Raw genomic sequence first — 18738 nt, forward strand, 5'->3', positions numbered from 1 at the left:
TCTTTTCAGGTTAAGAAATGCCCTTCACTTAAAAAAAAAAAAAAAAAGGCATTTTGATAAGGCATTTTGCAGGCTGCGCTCATGTTGCACATTTATGAAAATCTGCCATAGAACCAACAAATATTTGTACTTTTCTTTGTACATTTAACCAATAAAACTTATGACCTTCAACTTAAAGTATATATAGTTTTATTAAGATCCATCAACTAGCCTGGGCATTTAGAATGGGGTCAACCATATTGAAACACCCTGTAAGTGCTTAACAAACAAATACTTCACAAATCAACAATAACTCTTTTATCAACAGTTTACTAATGATCTATTAACTAGTAAAACGGTTATTATAAAGTGTTACCGAATGTTTATTAACAGTATCAAAAAAGTTGAAAGTGCACAACAATAACTCTGTGCAAAAGAATATTAATTTAACGTCACAAACACTCATAAGATATTGTAGAAATAATAAAGTGTTGAAGATTTTACTTGTGACTAGTTGTCTCAGATGTATTGACCACAAAGAGTGCTCCGGTTATAGAGCACAGGAGCTCAAATCAAATACTTTTTTGGAATCTTGTGCGGGTGTGCATACATGTAGACATATTTAGTATCTGGAGAATAACTTACAGTCAACATTCACAGACCTCTTAATGTGATGAGTTTATGAATCATTAAACCACGTTTTAACTGTAAACCAACTATAGTGAACATTTGCACACTATCGCCTTTGAAACCACTACATTCACTGCTCACATGAATTATTTTGATATGATGCTAACAGTCGCAGCCGATAAAAATACAAGCTAGCAACTATTAAATTACGAGTGTGAATGAGAAAACGGGCACAAAAACACATTTAACACAACTATTCCTCCACCAGCCATTGTGAGGAATGTTCACGATCTATGCACAGCACTTTTAATTCACTTTACAAGACATACTCAAATCATCACTGAAGGAACAAGACGCCTGAACCGGGAAACGCCGAACTGGAAATAAAAGCACGAGCAGTTTCCGAAATAAAAGTGCTGCTCTAAATAGAAAGTAAATTAAACAGCTAAAGTATCAAACGACTTGAAGAATTTTTAACAGAAAGAATACATATGGCGGAAAACACAGCCCAGACTGAAAAAGCAGTTTCTACTCTTGCACTCCTCTTTAAAAGAAACTGGTGTATTACAAGCCAAAACATCTGTTGTGTTTGATAGACCAATATGTCAATATGCTGCCATTGCAGATTCATGGTGCATTAAGCCCCTGAACTATTTTTAATTTGTCCGTTTTACCCTGTAAACCCCCGTTCACAGACGTCGCGCAACCGCTTTTGTTTCAACCAAGCCATAAAAAGAAGGTAATTATATTTATTATACAAAATGTCATTTTTAGCTTAGAATCATTAATTGACGTCTAATATTTCGTTTAAAAAAAAACTACTTTAAAAAATTATTCACACGCATAATTTAAACTTATAAACAAATTACGTCCCAATGAGAAAAATTGTGTCTATAAAAAAGTCACGGATATCTACCTCATATCTATCGCTTAATTGTATTTTTTTTTGTTACTGTCGCATTTTTCCGATATGTTAGATGATAAATAATGGATCCAAACAAAGAAAAATAAAAAAAATTAAAAAACGTTAAAAAGGGTAAATATGTGAAAAAGAAAATCTTGGCCACTCCTTGATGTCTGCGATTTCTGCATTGCGACCCTTGATATAACCCTATTACCATGTTTCACCCATAAAATCCCCCAAAATCCAGCTGTGGTCATTCACAGCTGTGTCTTGAAACTCAGTGATACATGCTACATGGAGTTTTGGGATCAAAAAAAGTTAAGTACGTGATAATATCTCGTTAAAGTCATGGCGTCTGTAATTCTGCTCTAGCGTGCTCTCACCTCCAGACAGGGTTTTGCTGTTCAATTTTTTTTTTTTTTTAAATGCCCTTCTGTTTTTTCTTCCCCCATTAAATTGAGATTTTAAGCTTTCCAATGATGTACAGTATCACACATGCATACAGGACAATTTTGAGTTTGGCCAAATTGGGGGTCTCAGAGCGGAACTTCAAGTCACCTGAGTGTTTTCCGCCATATACATTATACAACTAGGTAAAATATTCAAGTAGAAAAAAAAAGATTATTTGCACATTCAGAAACAAAGTCAACCCTTGAAGAGTGACACTGTTAACTGATCCAATCCCCGCCCCCACCTCCTCCCCTTGTGGCGTTGCGTGCAGACAGGAAGGCCCGATTTATGCTTCTGAGTTCCATCAACGGCGGAGCGACGGCGTAGACCCTACGTCGTCATTGAGCATCCGAAGTTCTGCGTCAAGGGAACACGTTGCTCTGTAATTCACCTCCAAGCCACTAGAGGTGCGTGACTTTGTCTTTGTATTGTTTTGGGGGACTCTTGACGACTTTTCCTCTGGTCATAGACGGCAATTACAATGGAGATGGAACGTGTGTATTTGCAGCTGCAAGTAATCAGTATTGAATAGCTGTTAGGAAGAAAAAGGGAATTGCATATACCCTAGTTAGTGGTTTTATTAAATTGTAACCCATGTATTCACTATGAGTCTGAGTTGGTATATGACTTTTGCCTTTAAGTTGCCCTCTTCTACAACTGTGTCCAGGGGAAAGAGTCACATGTCACATTCCATTACCTCCCGTGGGAAAACTTTACGAGAAACAGACGTTCGCTGAACAAAAGGTATTTCTTAAATTGCTTAAACTGCTTAGGGGAAGATAACATTGTTATCTGACACCACATACCAAATGGAGGAGGGAGACATGTGACTCAGGACGGCTGGAGAGGAGGGCAACTCACTTTTACCTGATTTGAATACAACCAATAGACCATTGCCAAGTTTGAATGTTTAATCTGTTTCATGAATATGTATCCATGTTGCTATAAAGGAGGATGTGCCTGGAAAATAAACGAGCTTGGTTTGTAACGCATCACCTAAGTGCCTTACTCTCCTTCCTTCCATGCGCATGTAAAAGGTAGATACTCGAGTGGATGTCTGACCTGATGATTTAATCCCCGTGGGTGGGAGGCGAGATTCCTGACATTAATAGAGGCGAGATTTTTCCTGACAATAGCAAATGTTGTGAATACACATTTTGAAGCGTAGGTGACACAGAATACGTTTGCTAATGTTTGAAAACAGCGGTGGCGTTGTTCTGAACCGGAAACAACTGTCTGAGCGGACCAATCACAGTCATTTGACGTTCACATCACGATGCCTTGACATGAAGCATATTCACGGGTCGTGAATCAGGACTGCATCAATAGCGTAGTTCCGCCGTCACTGCAACGCAGAAGCATAAATCAGCCTTAACTGTGATCTGCAGGGGGCGTCATTGCAACGCTAGGGGCGCCAATCATAATAGTAGACAATTGCGTGAACTCGCCCTTGCCGCCCCGAGCGACCGCCCAACCCAACCGTGCCAGGAACTGTCATTGGGGGTGTATTCGACTGAAAATAACAAAACAGTTTGACATTATTGCCATGTAACACAGAAATAAACAAATATGGATGACTGTTCTCAGCTGAACACTTGGATGTTCGTATTTTTTCTCTTATTTTATAACTCCCTTTAAAGGGATGGACAAGACCTGATATTAAAAAATATTGAATAAAATGACCTTCATGTGAAAGTTGGTTGCTCTAAGTTTCTGTAGACATCTGAAAATGGAGAAAATAATCAAAAAATAACACGAAAAAAAAAATGGCATCGCTTATGAGTACAGCCATTTTGTGATGTCAGATATACACACGCACATACACACTAAGAAGCAAAGCCTCTAACATAGGTACACATGACAATGATTGTTAATATCATGAGGAAGGGTGTGCAATTTGATTGGCTAAAATGCTGTTAGGATTAATATATATATATTAAAAAAAAAAAGGCACTAAGGGTGGACTCTTCTTGGAAAAACTGGCTTTTAATTACCTTTTTATTCACCATTTCACATTAAAGAAAAATAAAATTCTGTGTTTTTTCAATTTGTTAAAAAGATTCTTTCTGCTGTGATGCACATGATAAAGATGCTGTCCGTCCTTCTAAGGACAGCCTCTAAAATTTAATGACAGTCTAGCGACCCCCTAAATAAGAACAAGCTGGAGTCTGACCAGCATCAGTAAGCGATTTTGCCATCTGAACTTTATCTTTTTTCACCGTGCATTGTCGTCATAACTTTGCATCTTAATGGTGACTTTAGCACAGCAACGCATGTAAACATTGAAAAGGAATGTGAAGCACGTACGGAGGGCGGACGAGGGAGGGAATAAAAACAGGCGGCGGAGTGAAGGCTGCATGAAGCGACACATTAATCGAAATGCTAAAAAGGAGGGAGGCGTCAGCATCGCTTTTGTTCGTCCTCTGCACTTTCGTGCTTTTCACCCTTTTCCCCTTCGCGTGCTTTTGCATCGCTTTATCTTTTTGTACCCTCGTAAAGGGTTTAGTTGGAGTTGGAAGGAAATAGCCTTTATTCTTATCTTTGTGCATAACAGAATTGGAACGGGAGTCTTTAGAGTGAAAGACGGAAGAGGGGTAAATGTGCAAATGAAAATAATGAAAAAAAAAAATACAAAATGTAGTCCAAGTAATGTACAAGCCCACATAATAGGTAACTAATTAAATGACATGCTGTCAAGTGAGATGGTAATGGCCAGAGCAATCAGTAGTTATGTTGTAATTAATTCTAATAGTCTAACCAGCCATTATGAGATATATTGCACATATAAATATGATAGTAATTTTGTATTTGTGTAATTGTACAATTCCAAATTGCAGTTGAGGTACTTCACTCATAACGTGATTATTGGTAAAATTAATGACATAAATAATGTGCTATGGAGTTTTTGCACGTGACTTGAAAGAAAAACTCATGAATTAAGAAATTGGTACAAATTTATATATGCTGGGATAATGGTTGAAAATATGTTTAACTCATTGGCTGCCGTTGATGGCAATAGACGTCCTGGCAGCGGTATTACATATTACAGCCCACTACACAAAACGTTAGAGATCCACCGCCATATTTCAAAATAGAGCTGGTGTTTTTTTTTTTTCAGAAGCTCCTCTCTAAACAACTCTGATAGTAGTGAACATAAAGTTCAATTTACTTTTGTCACTCCAAATGACTGTCTTTCAGGTGTTTTGTAACTCGTCTGGATGCTTTTCGACAAATTGTACGTATTTTGTCGGCTGTTTTGTGGCTGTCGCAGTAAAGGCTTTTCTTTTTATCACTTAAATGCAAAACAAATCTTAGGTACTTACTTATTGTCCATTTCCAAAGAGTCCCGCCATTTGTTTATTTCTGTTTTTTTTCACAAAGAAGTCTGTAGTAAAATCACACTAAGTATCTTATTTACCACATTTTTTTAACAGTTTGAAAACTACCATCTGACATTTTCAAATCTTTTTTTCTTCTTTTGTCCGATTTCTCAAGTTCAACTAGTTTCTTTTTAAAGGTAATTTTATCAACTAGAGTTTTTCAAAGGTTTTTTGACAGTTTTGGTCATTCACTATGGCTCAGTATCCAGCAAAGTCTGATTGGGTGTAACTCACTGATTTTTATGACAATACAATATATTACTTATTTACTGTGTTGATATTAAAAAGACTGCCTCGATTCTATTTAATTTGATTTGATTCAAAGGCTTTTTCTTTTTTTCTTTTTACTGTTTTAAAAATTGAAAATGTTTTGATGTTTTTGATAATTTTGTTTCTGAAATATTTCTGACATTTAAAGGAAAGTTATTCTTTTCAACAAAAACTATTTGTAGATGATAATAGAATTAATCTTGGTTTTGCATTTTGATTTGACTTCGATTCGATTGTGCTTAACAAATCGAACCAGATCGCTTAATTGTCACACATTGCTATCACCATTTGCTATCAAAAAAGTCAAGGATGTAAAACATGTCTAGTTAAAGTGGTATGAAAACGTATCTGAACTATTTAGAATTTTTCACATTGCTGCATAAAATCACAATCAAATGTGATCTGATCTTTGTCAAAATCACACAGATGTAAAAACGGTGTCTGTTTGAACTAAAACCACCCAAACATTTATAGATTTTCATATTTAAATGTGGGTGGCATGCAAACAATGACACAAGGGGAAAAAATAAGTAAGTGAACCCTCTGCCTAAGGAGAAAAGAGCAATTGAAACCAATTTTTATTGAACAATTCAGAACATTGAAAAAGTCAGGTGTGTGCCCAATCACTGATGAGTGGTTTAAAGCTGCACTGCCCACTATAAAACACACTTCTGGTAAGAATTTTCTTGATTAGAAGCATTGTCTGATGTTCCTCATGGCTTGGTCAAAAGAGATGTCTGAAGACCTGCGATCAAGCACAAGGATTGTTGGGAAAGGATACAAAACCATCTCTGAAAGTCTGGATGTCCATCAATCGACAGTCAGAGAAGTTGTCTACAAATGGAGAGAGTTTGGCACTGTTGCTTGTCCCCCAAGGAGTGGCAGTCCACCATAGAAGATGTCAAGACTTCAGCGCAGAATACCCAGAGAGGTAAAAAAGAAGCCTAGAGTGTCTCCTAAAGACTTACAGAAATGACTGGCACAGTCCAATATCTCTGTGCACACATCAACTATATGTAAAACTATTGCCAAGAATGGTGTTCATGGAAGGACTCCACAGAGGAAGCCACTGCTGTCTTTAAAAACATTGTTGCTCATTTAATGTTCCCAAAAAGGCACTTGGACACTTCACAGAAGTTGTTGCAAAATATTTTGTGGACTGATGAAACCAATGTTGAATTGTTTGGGAGTAAAATCGCAACGTCACCTGTGGAGGAAAAATGGAACAGCTAAGCAACATCAACACCTCATCCCCACCGTGAAACATGATGGAGAAAGCCTCATGATTTGGGGCTGTTTTGCTACCTCAGGGCCTGGGCAACTTCCAATCATTAATGGATGAAAACCTTATGCCGTTTTTCAGACAGTTAAAGTTAAAAATAGGATGGATGCTGCAAGAAGACAATGATCCAAAGCACAGAAGTAAATCAACTTTAGAATGGTTTCAGAAGAACAAAATACGCTTTCGAGAGTGGCCAAGTCAAAGTCCAGACTTGAACCCCATTGAGATGCTGTGGCATGACCTAAAGACTGCGGTTCATTCCAAAAATCCCAGGAATCTGACTGAACTACAGCAGTTTTGCAGAGAAGAATGGGCCAAGATAAGTCCTGATCGATGAGCCAGACTGATCTGCTGCTACAGGAACCGTCTGGTTGAAGTTATTGCTGACAAAGGGGCGGGCCACAAAATATTAAATGTTATGGTTCACTTACTTATCCCCCCCCCCCTTCTGTCATTGTTTGCATACTATCCTCATTGAATAAAATATGAAAATCTACAAATGTTAGGGTGGTTTTAATTAAAGCAGACACTGTTTTTTCATCTTTTTCATCATCACAAAGATCAGATCACATTTGATGGTGATTTTATGCAGAAATGTGAGAAATTCCAGAAGGTTCAAATACATTTTCATACCACTGTATTTAAACTAGTGTGTGTCAATGTGTGTAAATTATCAGGCAAAGCATGCTAGGTTATGCAAATTATAATTTTATATTAATTTAATCATTATGATTTTTAAGATGGGACACACACTTAAGTAACAAAATTGGTTTCACATGACCCATATCCCTAAATAAGTAAATATTTGTGCATGAATGTTGATCCAAAATATTTCACAAAATTTTATCAAGGAATGCAAACTTATAATATTGTAAGAAGCCTTTGTTTAGATCAGAAATTACTTTACAATGACTCTAAATTGAAATTTTATTCTAATTTTGTGACGGGTGGGGAGGTATGCCAGGTTCCAGCCCACCCAGTGGTGAGCTGCATGAGGACAAACTTTACATAAAACGCATAAAAACAGAAGCTGTTCTCTCACCATAGTGGTTAGGATGTACTTGTAGAACGGTGATGTCATCCCCAGCTCTGATGCCTGCAAGACAAAAGGGGAAAAAACAATGACTATGACAAAGTGACAGGTGGTTAAGAGACAATTGAGGCAAAAGAAAGTGATGTTGAGCAACGAGGCTGGCGAGCATGAGGAGAAGGGAGCGTACGTTAATCATTATTTTACATTATAGGAAACATCCAGCACCCCCAAGGGCAAAACTGCTCTCCTGTGCACCCGGAGTGAGTCCTCACGGAGCTCCTGAATAATTCCCACTCGGAAGCTTTGCGCAACCACACGAGTATGTCCTGTTGTCATTATAGTCCCTCACATGGGCCCTGCGGGGAGCCTGGGTAGGTAAAAATAGACTCAGTTGTCTTACCGGAGCAAGCAAATAGCCTGTCGAACTTTGTGGGAGTTAAAAAGTTTGACTATTCTATGGATAATAGGCTCACTTGAGGATCTGAAACACACATACACACAAAAAGGCAACCAAAACTACTCCTAAAGTGTTGCTGTGTGTACCAGAATAGCTTTACACGATACAGCGTATGGACACCGAAGGGATCTTTTATGATCCCATTCGAAATGCTCTTAAAATAGTCATTAAATTGTCATGATTAAACTAGGGCTGTCAAACGATTAAAATATTTAATCGAGTTAATTACAGCTTAAAAATTAATTAATCGGAATTAATCACAATTCAAACCATCTATAAAATATGCCATGTTTTTATGTAAATTACTATTGGAATGGAAAGATAAGACACAAGACGGATATATACATTCAACATACAGTACATAAGTACTGTATTCGTTTATTATAACAATGAATCAACAAGATGGCGTTAACATTATTAACATTTTGTTAAAGCGATCCATGGATAGAAAGACTTGTAGTTCTTAAAAGATAAATGTTAGTACAAGTTATAGAAATTTTATATTAAAATCCCTCTTAATTTTTTTGTTTTAATAAAATTTGTAAAATTTTCAATCAATAAATAAACTAGGAGCTCGCCATTGTTGATGTCAATAATTACACAATGCTCATTGTGCTGAAACCCATAAAATCAGTCGCACCCAAGCGCCAGCAGAGGGCGACAAAACACCAAAAAACACAAGTAACAAGTGGACATTACACTGTGCTGTCATTTTGATCTGTTTGAGCGGGGCATGTGCGTCAAATGCGTCAAATATTTTAACGTGATTAATTTAAAAAATTACCACTCATTAAAATATCTCGTTACCTCGTTTAAATATGCGTGTGTGTGTGTGGATGATAGGCCAGACCGTAGAAAAAGTTATTTTTGCCAAATACCCTGCAACGTGTAGGCCTAAGATTAAACCAAAAATTTAAAACGGCTGACAAAATCATTCACTGGTCTGCTATTTGTTAGTGCTCATTGATACCGATGCCTGCATTTTAGTGCCGTATCGGGGTCCCTTCCGTTACTACTACTGTCGCTAAGGAAAAGTGAAGTTGTATTTCAACAAATGTTAAGGTGGCACCAAGGTTAAGAAACTTGAGAATCTAAAGAAGCTCCTTAACATCAAGACACAAAATGGTGGCAAAGCACTAGATCACATGACACGCCATACAAACATGTAGGGACTTTAAAGAACACTCGTCCTTGTGTTCAGTGCAACTGTTGCATTCAATGCTGCCTGTTTTTTTTTTTTTTTACCCCAGTTTCAATTTTGAAGGGTAAAATCAAACACAAACAAACATATAGATTAAAAAAACATCAATAATGTGCATGTGTGCTGACCTTCTTGAGGATGAGGTAGGAGACGGAGGCATTGGCGTCGATGATGATGGTGGCGACTTTGTCGTCGCGGATCTCCTTCAGCAGCGGGGTCGGGTCCAGGTTGTCATCCAGCATCCTGACTGACAGCGTCTCGCGGGAGATGAGGAAGCGACGCACCAGTTCCTCCAATCTCAGCAGGCCTGAGGCACAACGACATGGCATGTCAGGCTGCATATCAATGTCTCTATCAGCACACGCCAGGCAGACTTGTGGCTGCCTTGCAGGGACTGTTCAAATGGTTATATATCACTGGGCTGAGGGCTTATGTGTGTTCAAACCTCTGCTGAGTTATGCTTTGAGTAAAAATAATTGTTTGTTCCTGTCGGTCCTGGAAACATATTTGTGAGCAGTTGTGAAGAGTAGTCAATATTTTATTCCTCTTGAAGTATTTATTTGAGTCCATGATCTATGGTTCAATGTTTTATTTTGGGGTTGTTTGTTTTCGACGATTGAAACAGTAGGGATCTGGGGTTGCCATGGCAATGACAGGGATGATAGTTCTAAGAAGTGCGGGTCCTTGAATCATGAGTGCATAAAATTTATGAATTAGATGGCTCCAATTTTTGCTCCCAAGTCAAAGCAAGTATCTGGAAGAAAGTTTAAATTAGGCCACTCATAATTCATGGCACTACTGTAATAGGAAATACAAACCACAAAATTCAAATCTGCTAAAATTCAAATCTGGATATCTTAAAGGTGAAAGTCCAGCATACTGCCTATATGATATTCATGACAATACTACAGCACATCGATTGTAAGGACACCAAAGTTGCAAAGTCTGCCATGATTTGATTTTAATTCGATTCAATGGCTTCAAATTGATTGATTTAAAACAATTTTATGTACACATTTAACACAATAAATTACATTTCAACTATAAAGCAATCAATAATTCAAATTGATTTAGATGTTTTGGACTATTTAGTCGTTGAAACATATAAAACATTTGAACAAAACACACTTTTATAACAAAACGTCATATCTAAAAGATGGTGATACTGACCATTTTTTTGTGTTTCGATCGATTTCATTGGTCATTGCTTAACTGATTGGTGTATAGATCTAGATCGATTCATTGTTACACCTCTAGTAAATCATCAATTTCATCACGATATGATATAGATTATTTTTCCAACATTATGATATTTGCCGATAATTAAGCGGCTGCCACCATCCAATTCAATACAATGACCTTTAATTGATGCATTGATCCAGCTTCATCTATTGTTAAACCCCTGTACTGCCCAGTAAAAATCATGTCATTTTCATGGTAAACTGTATCTGTAAAATTCCTTTTGACCCTGTACATTCCAGGGGTAGACAATAAGGGAAATCAACCAGCGGCCCAGCTTTTGAAGTTCACTGGCCCCACTATCAAAACCAGGTCTATCAAACTAGGCCTGAATAATCACAAAAAAGAACAATTTGCTTGAATAACATGAATAGCAATTTTTTTAGGTAGATTTAATGAAAAGTGCAGCAAAATGGTGCAAAAACATTCTAGTGCAACTAATCCTCCTCCAATTCCTTTATATTTCCATAATCTCTCTAGTATAGTATATATGAATAAACCCAAATCGACTCCACTGACCACTTACACACATTTTAATGTTTTCGGGAAACAAACACACACAAAAAACTTTTTCTTGGGAGCTCCAGAGGGAGGTGGACCCACGGGAAAGCCCCGTGCCTGGGCGAAGCTTTCCTGTCTTCCCATTACTGCCCTTTGGAAGGCTCAGTTGCGTGGCAACAATTTAGAAGTCAAAGACATAACTAAGGCAATTATGGCTAAATATTTTCAAGTGAGACTTTCGTTATGACGATATTACGCGGCTGAATTATCACATGCTATGTTCACACCATAGGTTTCATATTACTTACCTGTCCGCATATGTGGGCATTGATCTGCACACGTCACAGCAAACCTCGCTTTTTGTCTCATCGTAGCTGAGCCAATTCCAGTGGGCTCGCCACTGGGGCTGAAACTTTCTCTCCCTTTTCTTTTCATATTGGATTTCGCTTTCTCTCAACTCCTCTAGTGACTTTCGCTTTCTTGAGTGGTCTTTTTCCCCCGGTGCTCGGCCGGGTGCTGGGGGTTTTAGAAACATATTGTCTTGTCGTATAACATTAGGTGGGTAGAGAGATACTGGCAATTACTCAGCAGCAGTAATCAGGTTGCGCGTGTTCATGCAGGAGCGAGCGAACGAGGTGTGTTTACACCCCACGTAGAGCAACGGATGGCTGCATAGACTGTAAGTTTGTCTTGGACAGCGTAACGTCATCAAAACACGGAACCACTGGGAATGAAGGTGAAAAAAGATTTTTTTTTTTTTTTTTTTAAATCGACACATTATTTTTACTAGCCCCACCAGACCAGTGGTTGGAGCGTTCTGGTGGCCCTAACGGTTTTAAAAGTACGTCCGGGACCCCGGGCCATCTATATTGTCAACCCCTGCATTTTGAAAGATCATACACTGGCAACAATTTCCCTTTCCCTTACTTCCATTTGGATGGAAAACAGATTCCCTCAAAGGAGTTTTGACTACAGGCCTACTGCAATTGTCTGTTTTGTGTCACGGCTCAATTATTGTTTTACATTCCTCTAAGCGGCGCTGTGATTAGTAGGTTTGAAAAGCCAAATGGCAAAATGAAATCCCAAAATTGTGCGAGTACAAGGAAGGAGCAAAAAGACCGAAATTTGCACTTGAGTTGATTTCCTCTCTTCACGCAAACCTCTTCGTCGGGGTAATGAGAATAACCAGTGGCAGTCGAGACTCACTCGACACTGTGCGTGGAGTGAGCCTTGACAGGAAAGCCTACTCTCCCATTGCCTAATTGTAATGCTATAGTAAAGCACCCCCTAGCTATGTAAATAAGTGGCAGGGGAAGAAGTGAAGAAGGAGGGAGGGCCGCGTCATCATGCATCTGGATGGAGAGGTAGCGGATAGAGCCCTTCAGCGGGAGAAAGCCTCTGTAAGCAGAGGGGTAATCACTGAAGCAGGCCAAAACTTTAATTAGTTTGAGCAAGGAGGGGAGAAAAATCAATGCACTTTACAGCTTCCTCTCTTCCCTCACCCTGCTTGTGTCACATATTTTTCTCTGCCGTCTCTTAGCCTCTCCCTTCTGTTCTTTTTTTTGCATGCAACACCTCGCCCTCTCTCCGTCCTCCACCTCATCCATCCATTGATGACTGCTTAATGGAATTAGTCTCACGATAGAGTGTTGTTACCCGGCCGCGCTGAGAGAAAGGGATGCGTCGGAAATGACCCAAAAATTCTTCGCAGCTCCCGCTCACGTTTGACCGAGCGAGTGGGGATTAATTTACCGGCTGCGGCGGGTGCACTAAAAAGGAGCACAATGGCTCAAATGACTGTAATGGGTACTCTGATAGCAAGAGGGAATATGAGATGATAACCATGGGAAAAAACATGGGTATTGGTGATGACCAAGACATAAAATATCATGATAGCCAAAAACATGACATATATACTAGTCATGTCAAACGAGAAAAAGGGAAGATAATCCTGGAACAAAAAATGGGCTGAGGAAGAGGGTGACGAAAACCAGAAAACAACAGAAAATGTCGAAAGGCGATACAACACCAGCAGTGACCAGGTTTTTTTTTTGACAAGTTTTTCACTTTGTTTCTTTTACTTGAGTTATTGGAAGAACATTTCTAAAACAGCAATTTTTAATAATGACAAATGAATACTGAAGACAACGTACCTAACAACAATTTTAAAACAATGACATAAAAAAGTAGGAACAGCTTCAATTATTTCGGCTCATCAGCTTCTTTTCAGTTTCTATGATAACCATTGATTATGGCATGGCATAATTAAATTATCGCCTGTTCTCATGTCGCTTTTCACTGGTTTTGCATAACTTCTAAGGCAGAGGTCACGGAACCGCGGACCTCGGTCCGGTTCCGGACACCCAAGCCGTCTGGACCGGATCTCAAGCTGTTGCGACTAATACACGTTGCAACATCATAAATCATTTTTGTCTGCGAGTTTGCAGAGTGGAGGTGGGCAACAAACAAAAACCTTAGCGGTGACGCGCGTGAGCCAGCCAATGGGAGCGAAGCATTTGAAAGTTATTTTTAGAACAGCATGTCTCACACTCGCTTTCCAGACTCCACGGAGTGACAGCCAAATACTGAACCGAATGAAGTTGGAGGAAGATGCGAAAAAGGTACGGCAAATGGCGTGCTCAAAACTACGCAAAATTGATACAGAAAACAGAGTTTAAGGAGGAGTGGACCAACACATTTTTGTTCATTTTACCTGGCGACAGCACAAGACCGCAATGGCTCATCTGTTCAGAGACGGTAGCGCTTGTAAAAAGCAGCAATTTAAAAAGGCACTATGAGACGAAGCACGCAGCTTTTTCGCAAAGTTTCCCGATGAACTCTGCCATCCTTTCTCAAAAAATAGCGGAATTAAGGGCTCAATATGATCGTACCTCAAGGCTCATGGTTCATTCATTCACTGCACAGCAACGCACAAAAGAATGCTCCCTCAGAATAGCGTGAATATTGGGTCAAAACAAAAAGTCTTTCAGTGACGCACCAATTGTCAAAGATAGTATGAGTGCAGTTGCTGAAACTTTGCTTCATGGAAAGCAAAAAGAAGAGGTCTGTCAAAAAATAAAGCAAGTCCCCCTGTCAGCATACACAATTTAAAAAAAAAAAGTGCATTAGCGTTCGCTGCTAGCTTTAAATTGGTTTTTAGGGAGGAGATGGGCTTGACCACAGTCATTTAAAAAAAAAAAAAAACTGGAAACAAAGGATAAGCCAGAGCATGCTCGGTTTTCTTTCTAAGCGCCAAATGACTAATATTTCAGTTTTGTTTACATGGCGCAGAGTTGGGGCAAACTGACCATATGTGCGTGCATCATGCATTTTCTCAATCCATATACAGTCATCCCTCATTTTTCGTGGTTAATGGAGACCAGAACCCGCTGTGATAAGGTAAAAACCGCTAAGTAGTTCAATGTATTTATTCAGATTTAGCATTGGAAAGAGATACATACAGTATAAGACGTGTTTTTTCACTTTTTTCCCAAAGTATATATATATACATATATTTAATTATGTATACTGTATATACATTTTAATATATGATTTTTAAGTACTTCAAATTTAATAGTTATTTATTTTTTAAATTTAATTTTAATTATCTTTAAACAAGAATAAAGTACTGTAGTACAAAAATGCTTGGCTGTATTAAATGCTTCTGCTACCTCCCTTGACTGTGACTCTGAGTGACGTGGAAATTACAAACTGCTCAGGATCCCTTTTAACATGTGGCGTTTATTGCTGCGAACACAACACATCCGTCTGCCTAGAACGTCGGCACACACAACAATTCCAGCGCACGCTTCCTTATCCCCCGGCACACAGAGCCTGACGGTTTCAAGGCAGCACTCACAACGCTTCAATGAGTGGATCTACTCAAATCTTCTCACTTAGACGCAATGAGTTGCCACTGCAACTGCTTAACGAGTTAAATGACAATTGACGCATGCGTCACTTTTGAAGCTCGTGACTCTGGCATGATCAAACACAAACATCTGTCAACATCGTTAACTTTAATAAGGAAATCCAGTGCAGTGCTGCAGTAATGAACAAAGGAGAGGGAGACTACGCGATTGGCTCGGGACAGCTCATCTGTATTTTTCTTTTTTTTTCTTTTTTTCTTTTTTTTTTTCCAATTAAAAGAAAATCCGCGATGGACTGAGGGCGCAAAGTTTGAAGCGCGCAGGAGCGAGGGATCACTATAAGACTAAACGGGGATTCTTTATGTCTGTTATTTGTGTCCTCTGTTTGGAAATCAAAATATGATCACCATACAATGACGTAGAGCAGGGGTCCCCATCTGCCGGGCCGCGGACCGGTAACGGTCCGTGGCGCATTTGCTACCGGGCCGCACAGAAATAATAATTTAATAACGACCGCATTCTGGCAGAATTAACCCTGTGCCCCTGCTTAACACACCAATATCCCTGTCTACTCTAGATATAATACTACGGGATAGATTAAAATTTCGTCATAGAAATCCATTGATTGGACTGGAAGCAGTACATCTTTTTTGTGTATATAATATATGTATGTGCGCTTGTCCTCGATAATAACGTATTGCTAGGCCGCGGGTGCAGCAGCAGCACATTTGTTCCCGGAAATAATTAGCCCCCACACGAGCGAAGATGACTGGAAAACAGACAACTTTGGAAGGGCACCTGACGAGCCTACAACCTCAAAGACCCACGAACTGCGAAGGAGTGGATTCGTGACCCGTTTGTGAATATACCGAATGATTCGAGCATGTCTGTGCAACAGTAAGATCAACTTGTAGAGATCGCAACTGACGGCGACCTTATTAAACGTACATTTGAGACAACAACTCTACCGAGGTTCTGGAATATCCTGACATCGCTACAAGAACATTGAAAACCTTGCTACAATTTCCAACATCGTATCTTTGTGAAGCCGGTTTAACAACAAGGCGAAGTCGTTAATGGTGAGAGCGGTGTGAAGTTGTTGTGTGCAGCTTACATGGCAGGATGTATCTGAGGGGAACATTTCTACAAGTCCTTCCATGATCAAATGTAAGTTAATATTCCTTTCTTTCAAGAAAGTTTGTAGTGTTTACTTTGGAATCGCTGCATTTGCGCATTTTGCGGCTATGTTTAACGTTACGCGCATGCGCAGAACCGCATCGTTGCAATTTTTGATAGGTTGAAAAATTTGTCAAAACACTGGTCCGTAAAACAAACAACTTAGGATGCATACTTCAAAGTGAAAGTTTCTGAGGTGCCTGTATTCAGAAGCCCCCCCCCCCCCCCCCCCCCCCCAAATCATTTAATCAAATACTTTACACAAACATTGCCTCAAGAGGGTGTCATTTTTCGGTGGAATGTGTTAATAACCCTATAACAGAAAATGACAGCTAGCAATGATCCGGAGGGAAAATATGTTGATTACCAAAAAGCACACAAAACACATAAAAGTGTTTGTGTTCAGGCTGCTCAATACAATAACTCAAAACCAAAGTGTATTTTTGTCCTACTGCGAAGAGACTCACTCACATTTGTCGGCGCGAGCTGGGATTAATGGTCATCGTCTAGGTTAATAACATCGGCGTGCCAAAAGAGAAGCCCTATGCTCAAATGACTGGCTGGATGCTGTCAGCCTAATAAATGGCCAAAGCGACTCTAATTGAAATTGCGACTCAGCAGCAGAGGTAAACAACAAGGGAAAAAGTGGTCTGAACAACGCACACACAATACAAAACAGAATAAAAAGGATGAAAGATGTAGAGCTAGCTAAAATGTATGTTTTTGCAATAAGAAAGCCAAGGACTGCATTTTCTAAAGTGCTTGTCATTAGGGTGAAAGGAAGACTAACTCAGCTAACAACAGGATGAACACAAGTGGTTGTCTGAATCACACGCGCAAGCACCCAGAAAACTGTTTCTCAAAGCATGCTGGGCAAAGTGAGCAACAACGAGGAAAAAAAGAGATTGCAGCACCCAGCATGCAGCAGGACAATCAAACGCGCGAGCGGCAGCCGCACGTACACCCACGCCGTCATTGCGAGAGTGCGGAACAAGCTGGCTGAGTGGCAGTTAGCACCTTTCCCGCAGCCATGGCAACCAGCTCCATGGCGATAAGATAGCGCAGCCAAGTGGGTCAGAGTCTTCCAATGTGATAACCTTGGGAAAAAAATTACAAATTTGAGAAAAGAAACCCGGGGTATAGAACTCTCAGAATAGTTTGATAAGGGTGATTACCACACAGCAATTACGTGATAATCGGCGGTGGTGAAAAGCATCTGAGGTCAAAACTAAATCGGTGTATCAGAAGAAAGAAAAGACCTCCGTTCAGCGAGCGTTTAAGGCAGGAGTGGGCAAAGTATGGCTGCTCCTGTCGCTCATTTAATCTTTTACTTATTCAAGACTTGTAATATTTGTATAGTTTATAAAAAGTTTTAAACAGTTTCTTTCTGCAAAAACATCCTCATTTCATTGCATGTACATTTTGTTTTAATGAACTTATCTTCGTAGCATAATAAAATCAATATTTCAAGGAGCAGGATTATTTGAATGTAAAATTTACAAGTAATTGCCTATATACAGTGATATGAAAAAGTATCTGAACCTTTTGGAATTTCTCAAATTTCTGCATAAAATCACCATTAAATGTGATCTGATCTTTGTCAAAATCACACAGATGAAAAAAAACTGCTTTAACTAAAATCACCCAAACATTTATAGGTTTTCATAGTTTAATGAGGATAGTATGCAAACATTGCAGTAAGGGGGAAAATACCTGTAAGTAAGTGAACCATCACATTCTATATTTTGTGCTTCCCCTCCCCCCCTTTGGCAGCAATAACTTCAACCAGACGCTTCCTGTAGCTGCAGATCAGTCTGGCACATTGATCAGGACTAATTTTGGCCCGTTCTTCTCTACAAAACTGCTGTACAGTAGTTCAGTCAGATTCCTGGGATGTCTGGCATGAATCGCTGTCTCTAGGTCATGCCACAGCATTCCAATGGGGTTCAAGTCTGGACTTTGAATTGGCCACTCCAGAACGTGTATTTTGTTCTTCTGAAACCATTTTGAAGTTGATTTACTTCTAAGTTTTGGATCATTGTCTTGTTGCAGCATCCATCCAATTTTTAACTTCAACTGTCTGACAGATGGCATCAGGTTTTCCTGCAAAAGATCCTGATAAACTTTTGAATTTATTCGTTGTTTAATGCAAGTTGTCCAGGCCTTGAGGTAGCAAAACAGAGCCAAATCATGAGGCTCCCTCCACCATGCTTCACGGTGGGGATGAGATGTTGATGTTGGTGAGCTGTTCCATTTTTCCACCACACATAATGTTATGTGATACTCCCAAACAATCAACTTTGGTTTCATGTGTCCACAAAATATTTTGCCAAAACTTCTGTGGAGTGTCCAAGTGCCTTTTTGCGA

The 18738-nt window shown here is 39.3% G+C and overlaps 1 protein-coding gene across 6 annotated transcripts in view; it reads right to left on the minus strand.

Annotated features, from left to right (window-relative positions):
- grik5 (glutamate receptor, ionotropic, kainate 5) overlaps window positions 1-18738 on the minus strand; it is a 375404-nt gene that overhangs the window by 82511 nt on the left and 274155 nt on the right. For all 6 annotated transcript variants that reach the window (XM_057834368.1, XM_057834366.1, XM_057834364.1 and 3 more), the window contains 2 exons: window positions 9715-9893; window positions 7938-7991 (listed from right to left, as the gene is read on the minus strand). In XM_057834368.1, coding sequence (XP_057690351.1) covers window positions 7938-7991; window positions 9715-9893 — 233 coding nt within the window. The remainder of the gene's footprint in view (window positions 1-7937; window positions 7992-9714; window positions 9894-18738) is intronic.

The sequence above is a fragment of the Corythoichthys intestinalis genome, chromosome 4, assembly GCF_030265065.1.
Source record: "Corythoichthys intestinalis isolate RoL2023-P3 chromosome 4, ASM3026506v1, whole genome shotgun sequence".
NCBI lineage: Eukaryota > Metazoa > Chordata > Actinopteri > Syngnathiformes > Syngnathidae > Corythoichthys > Corythoichthys intestinalis.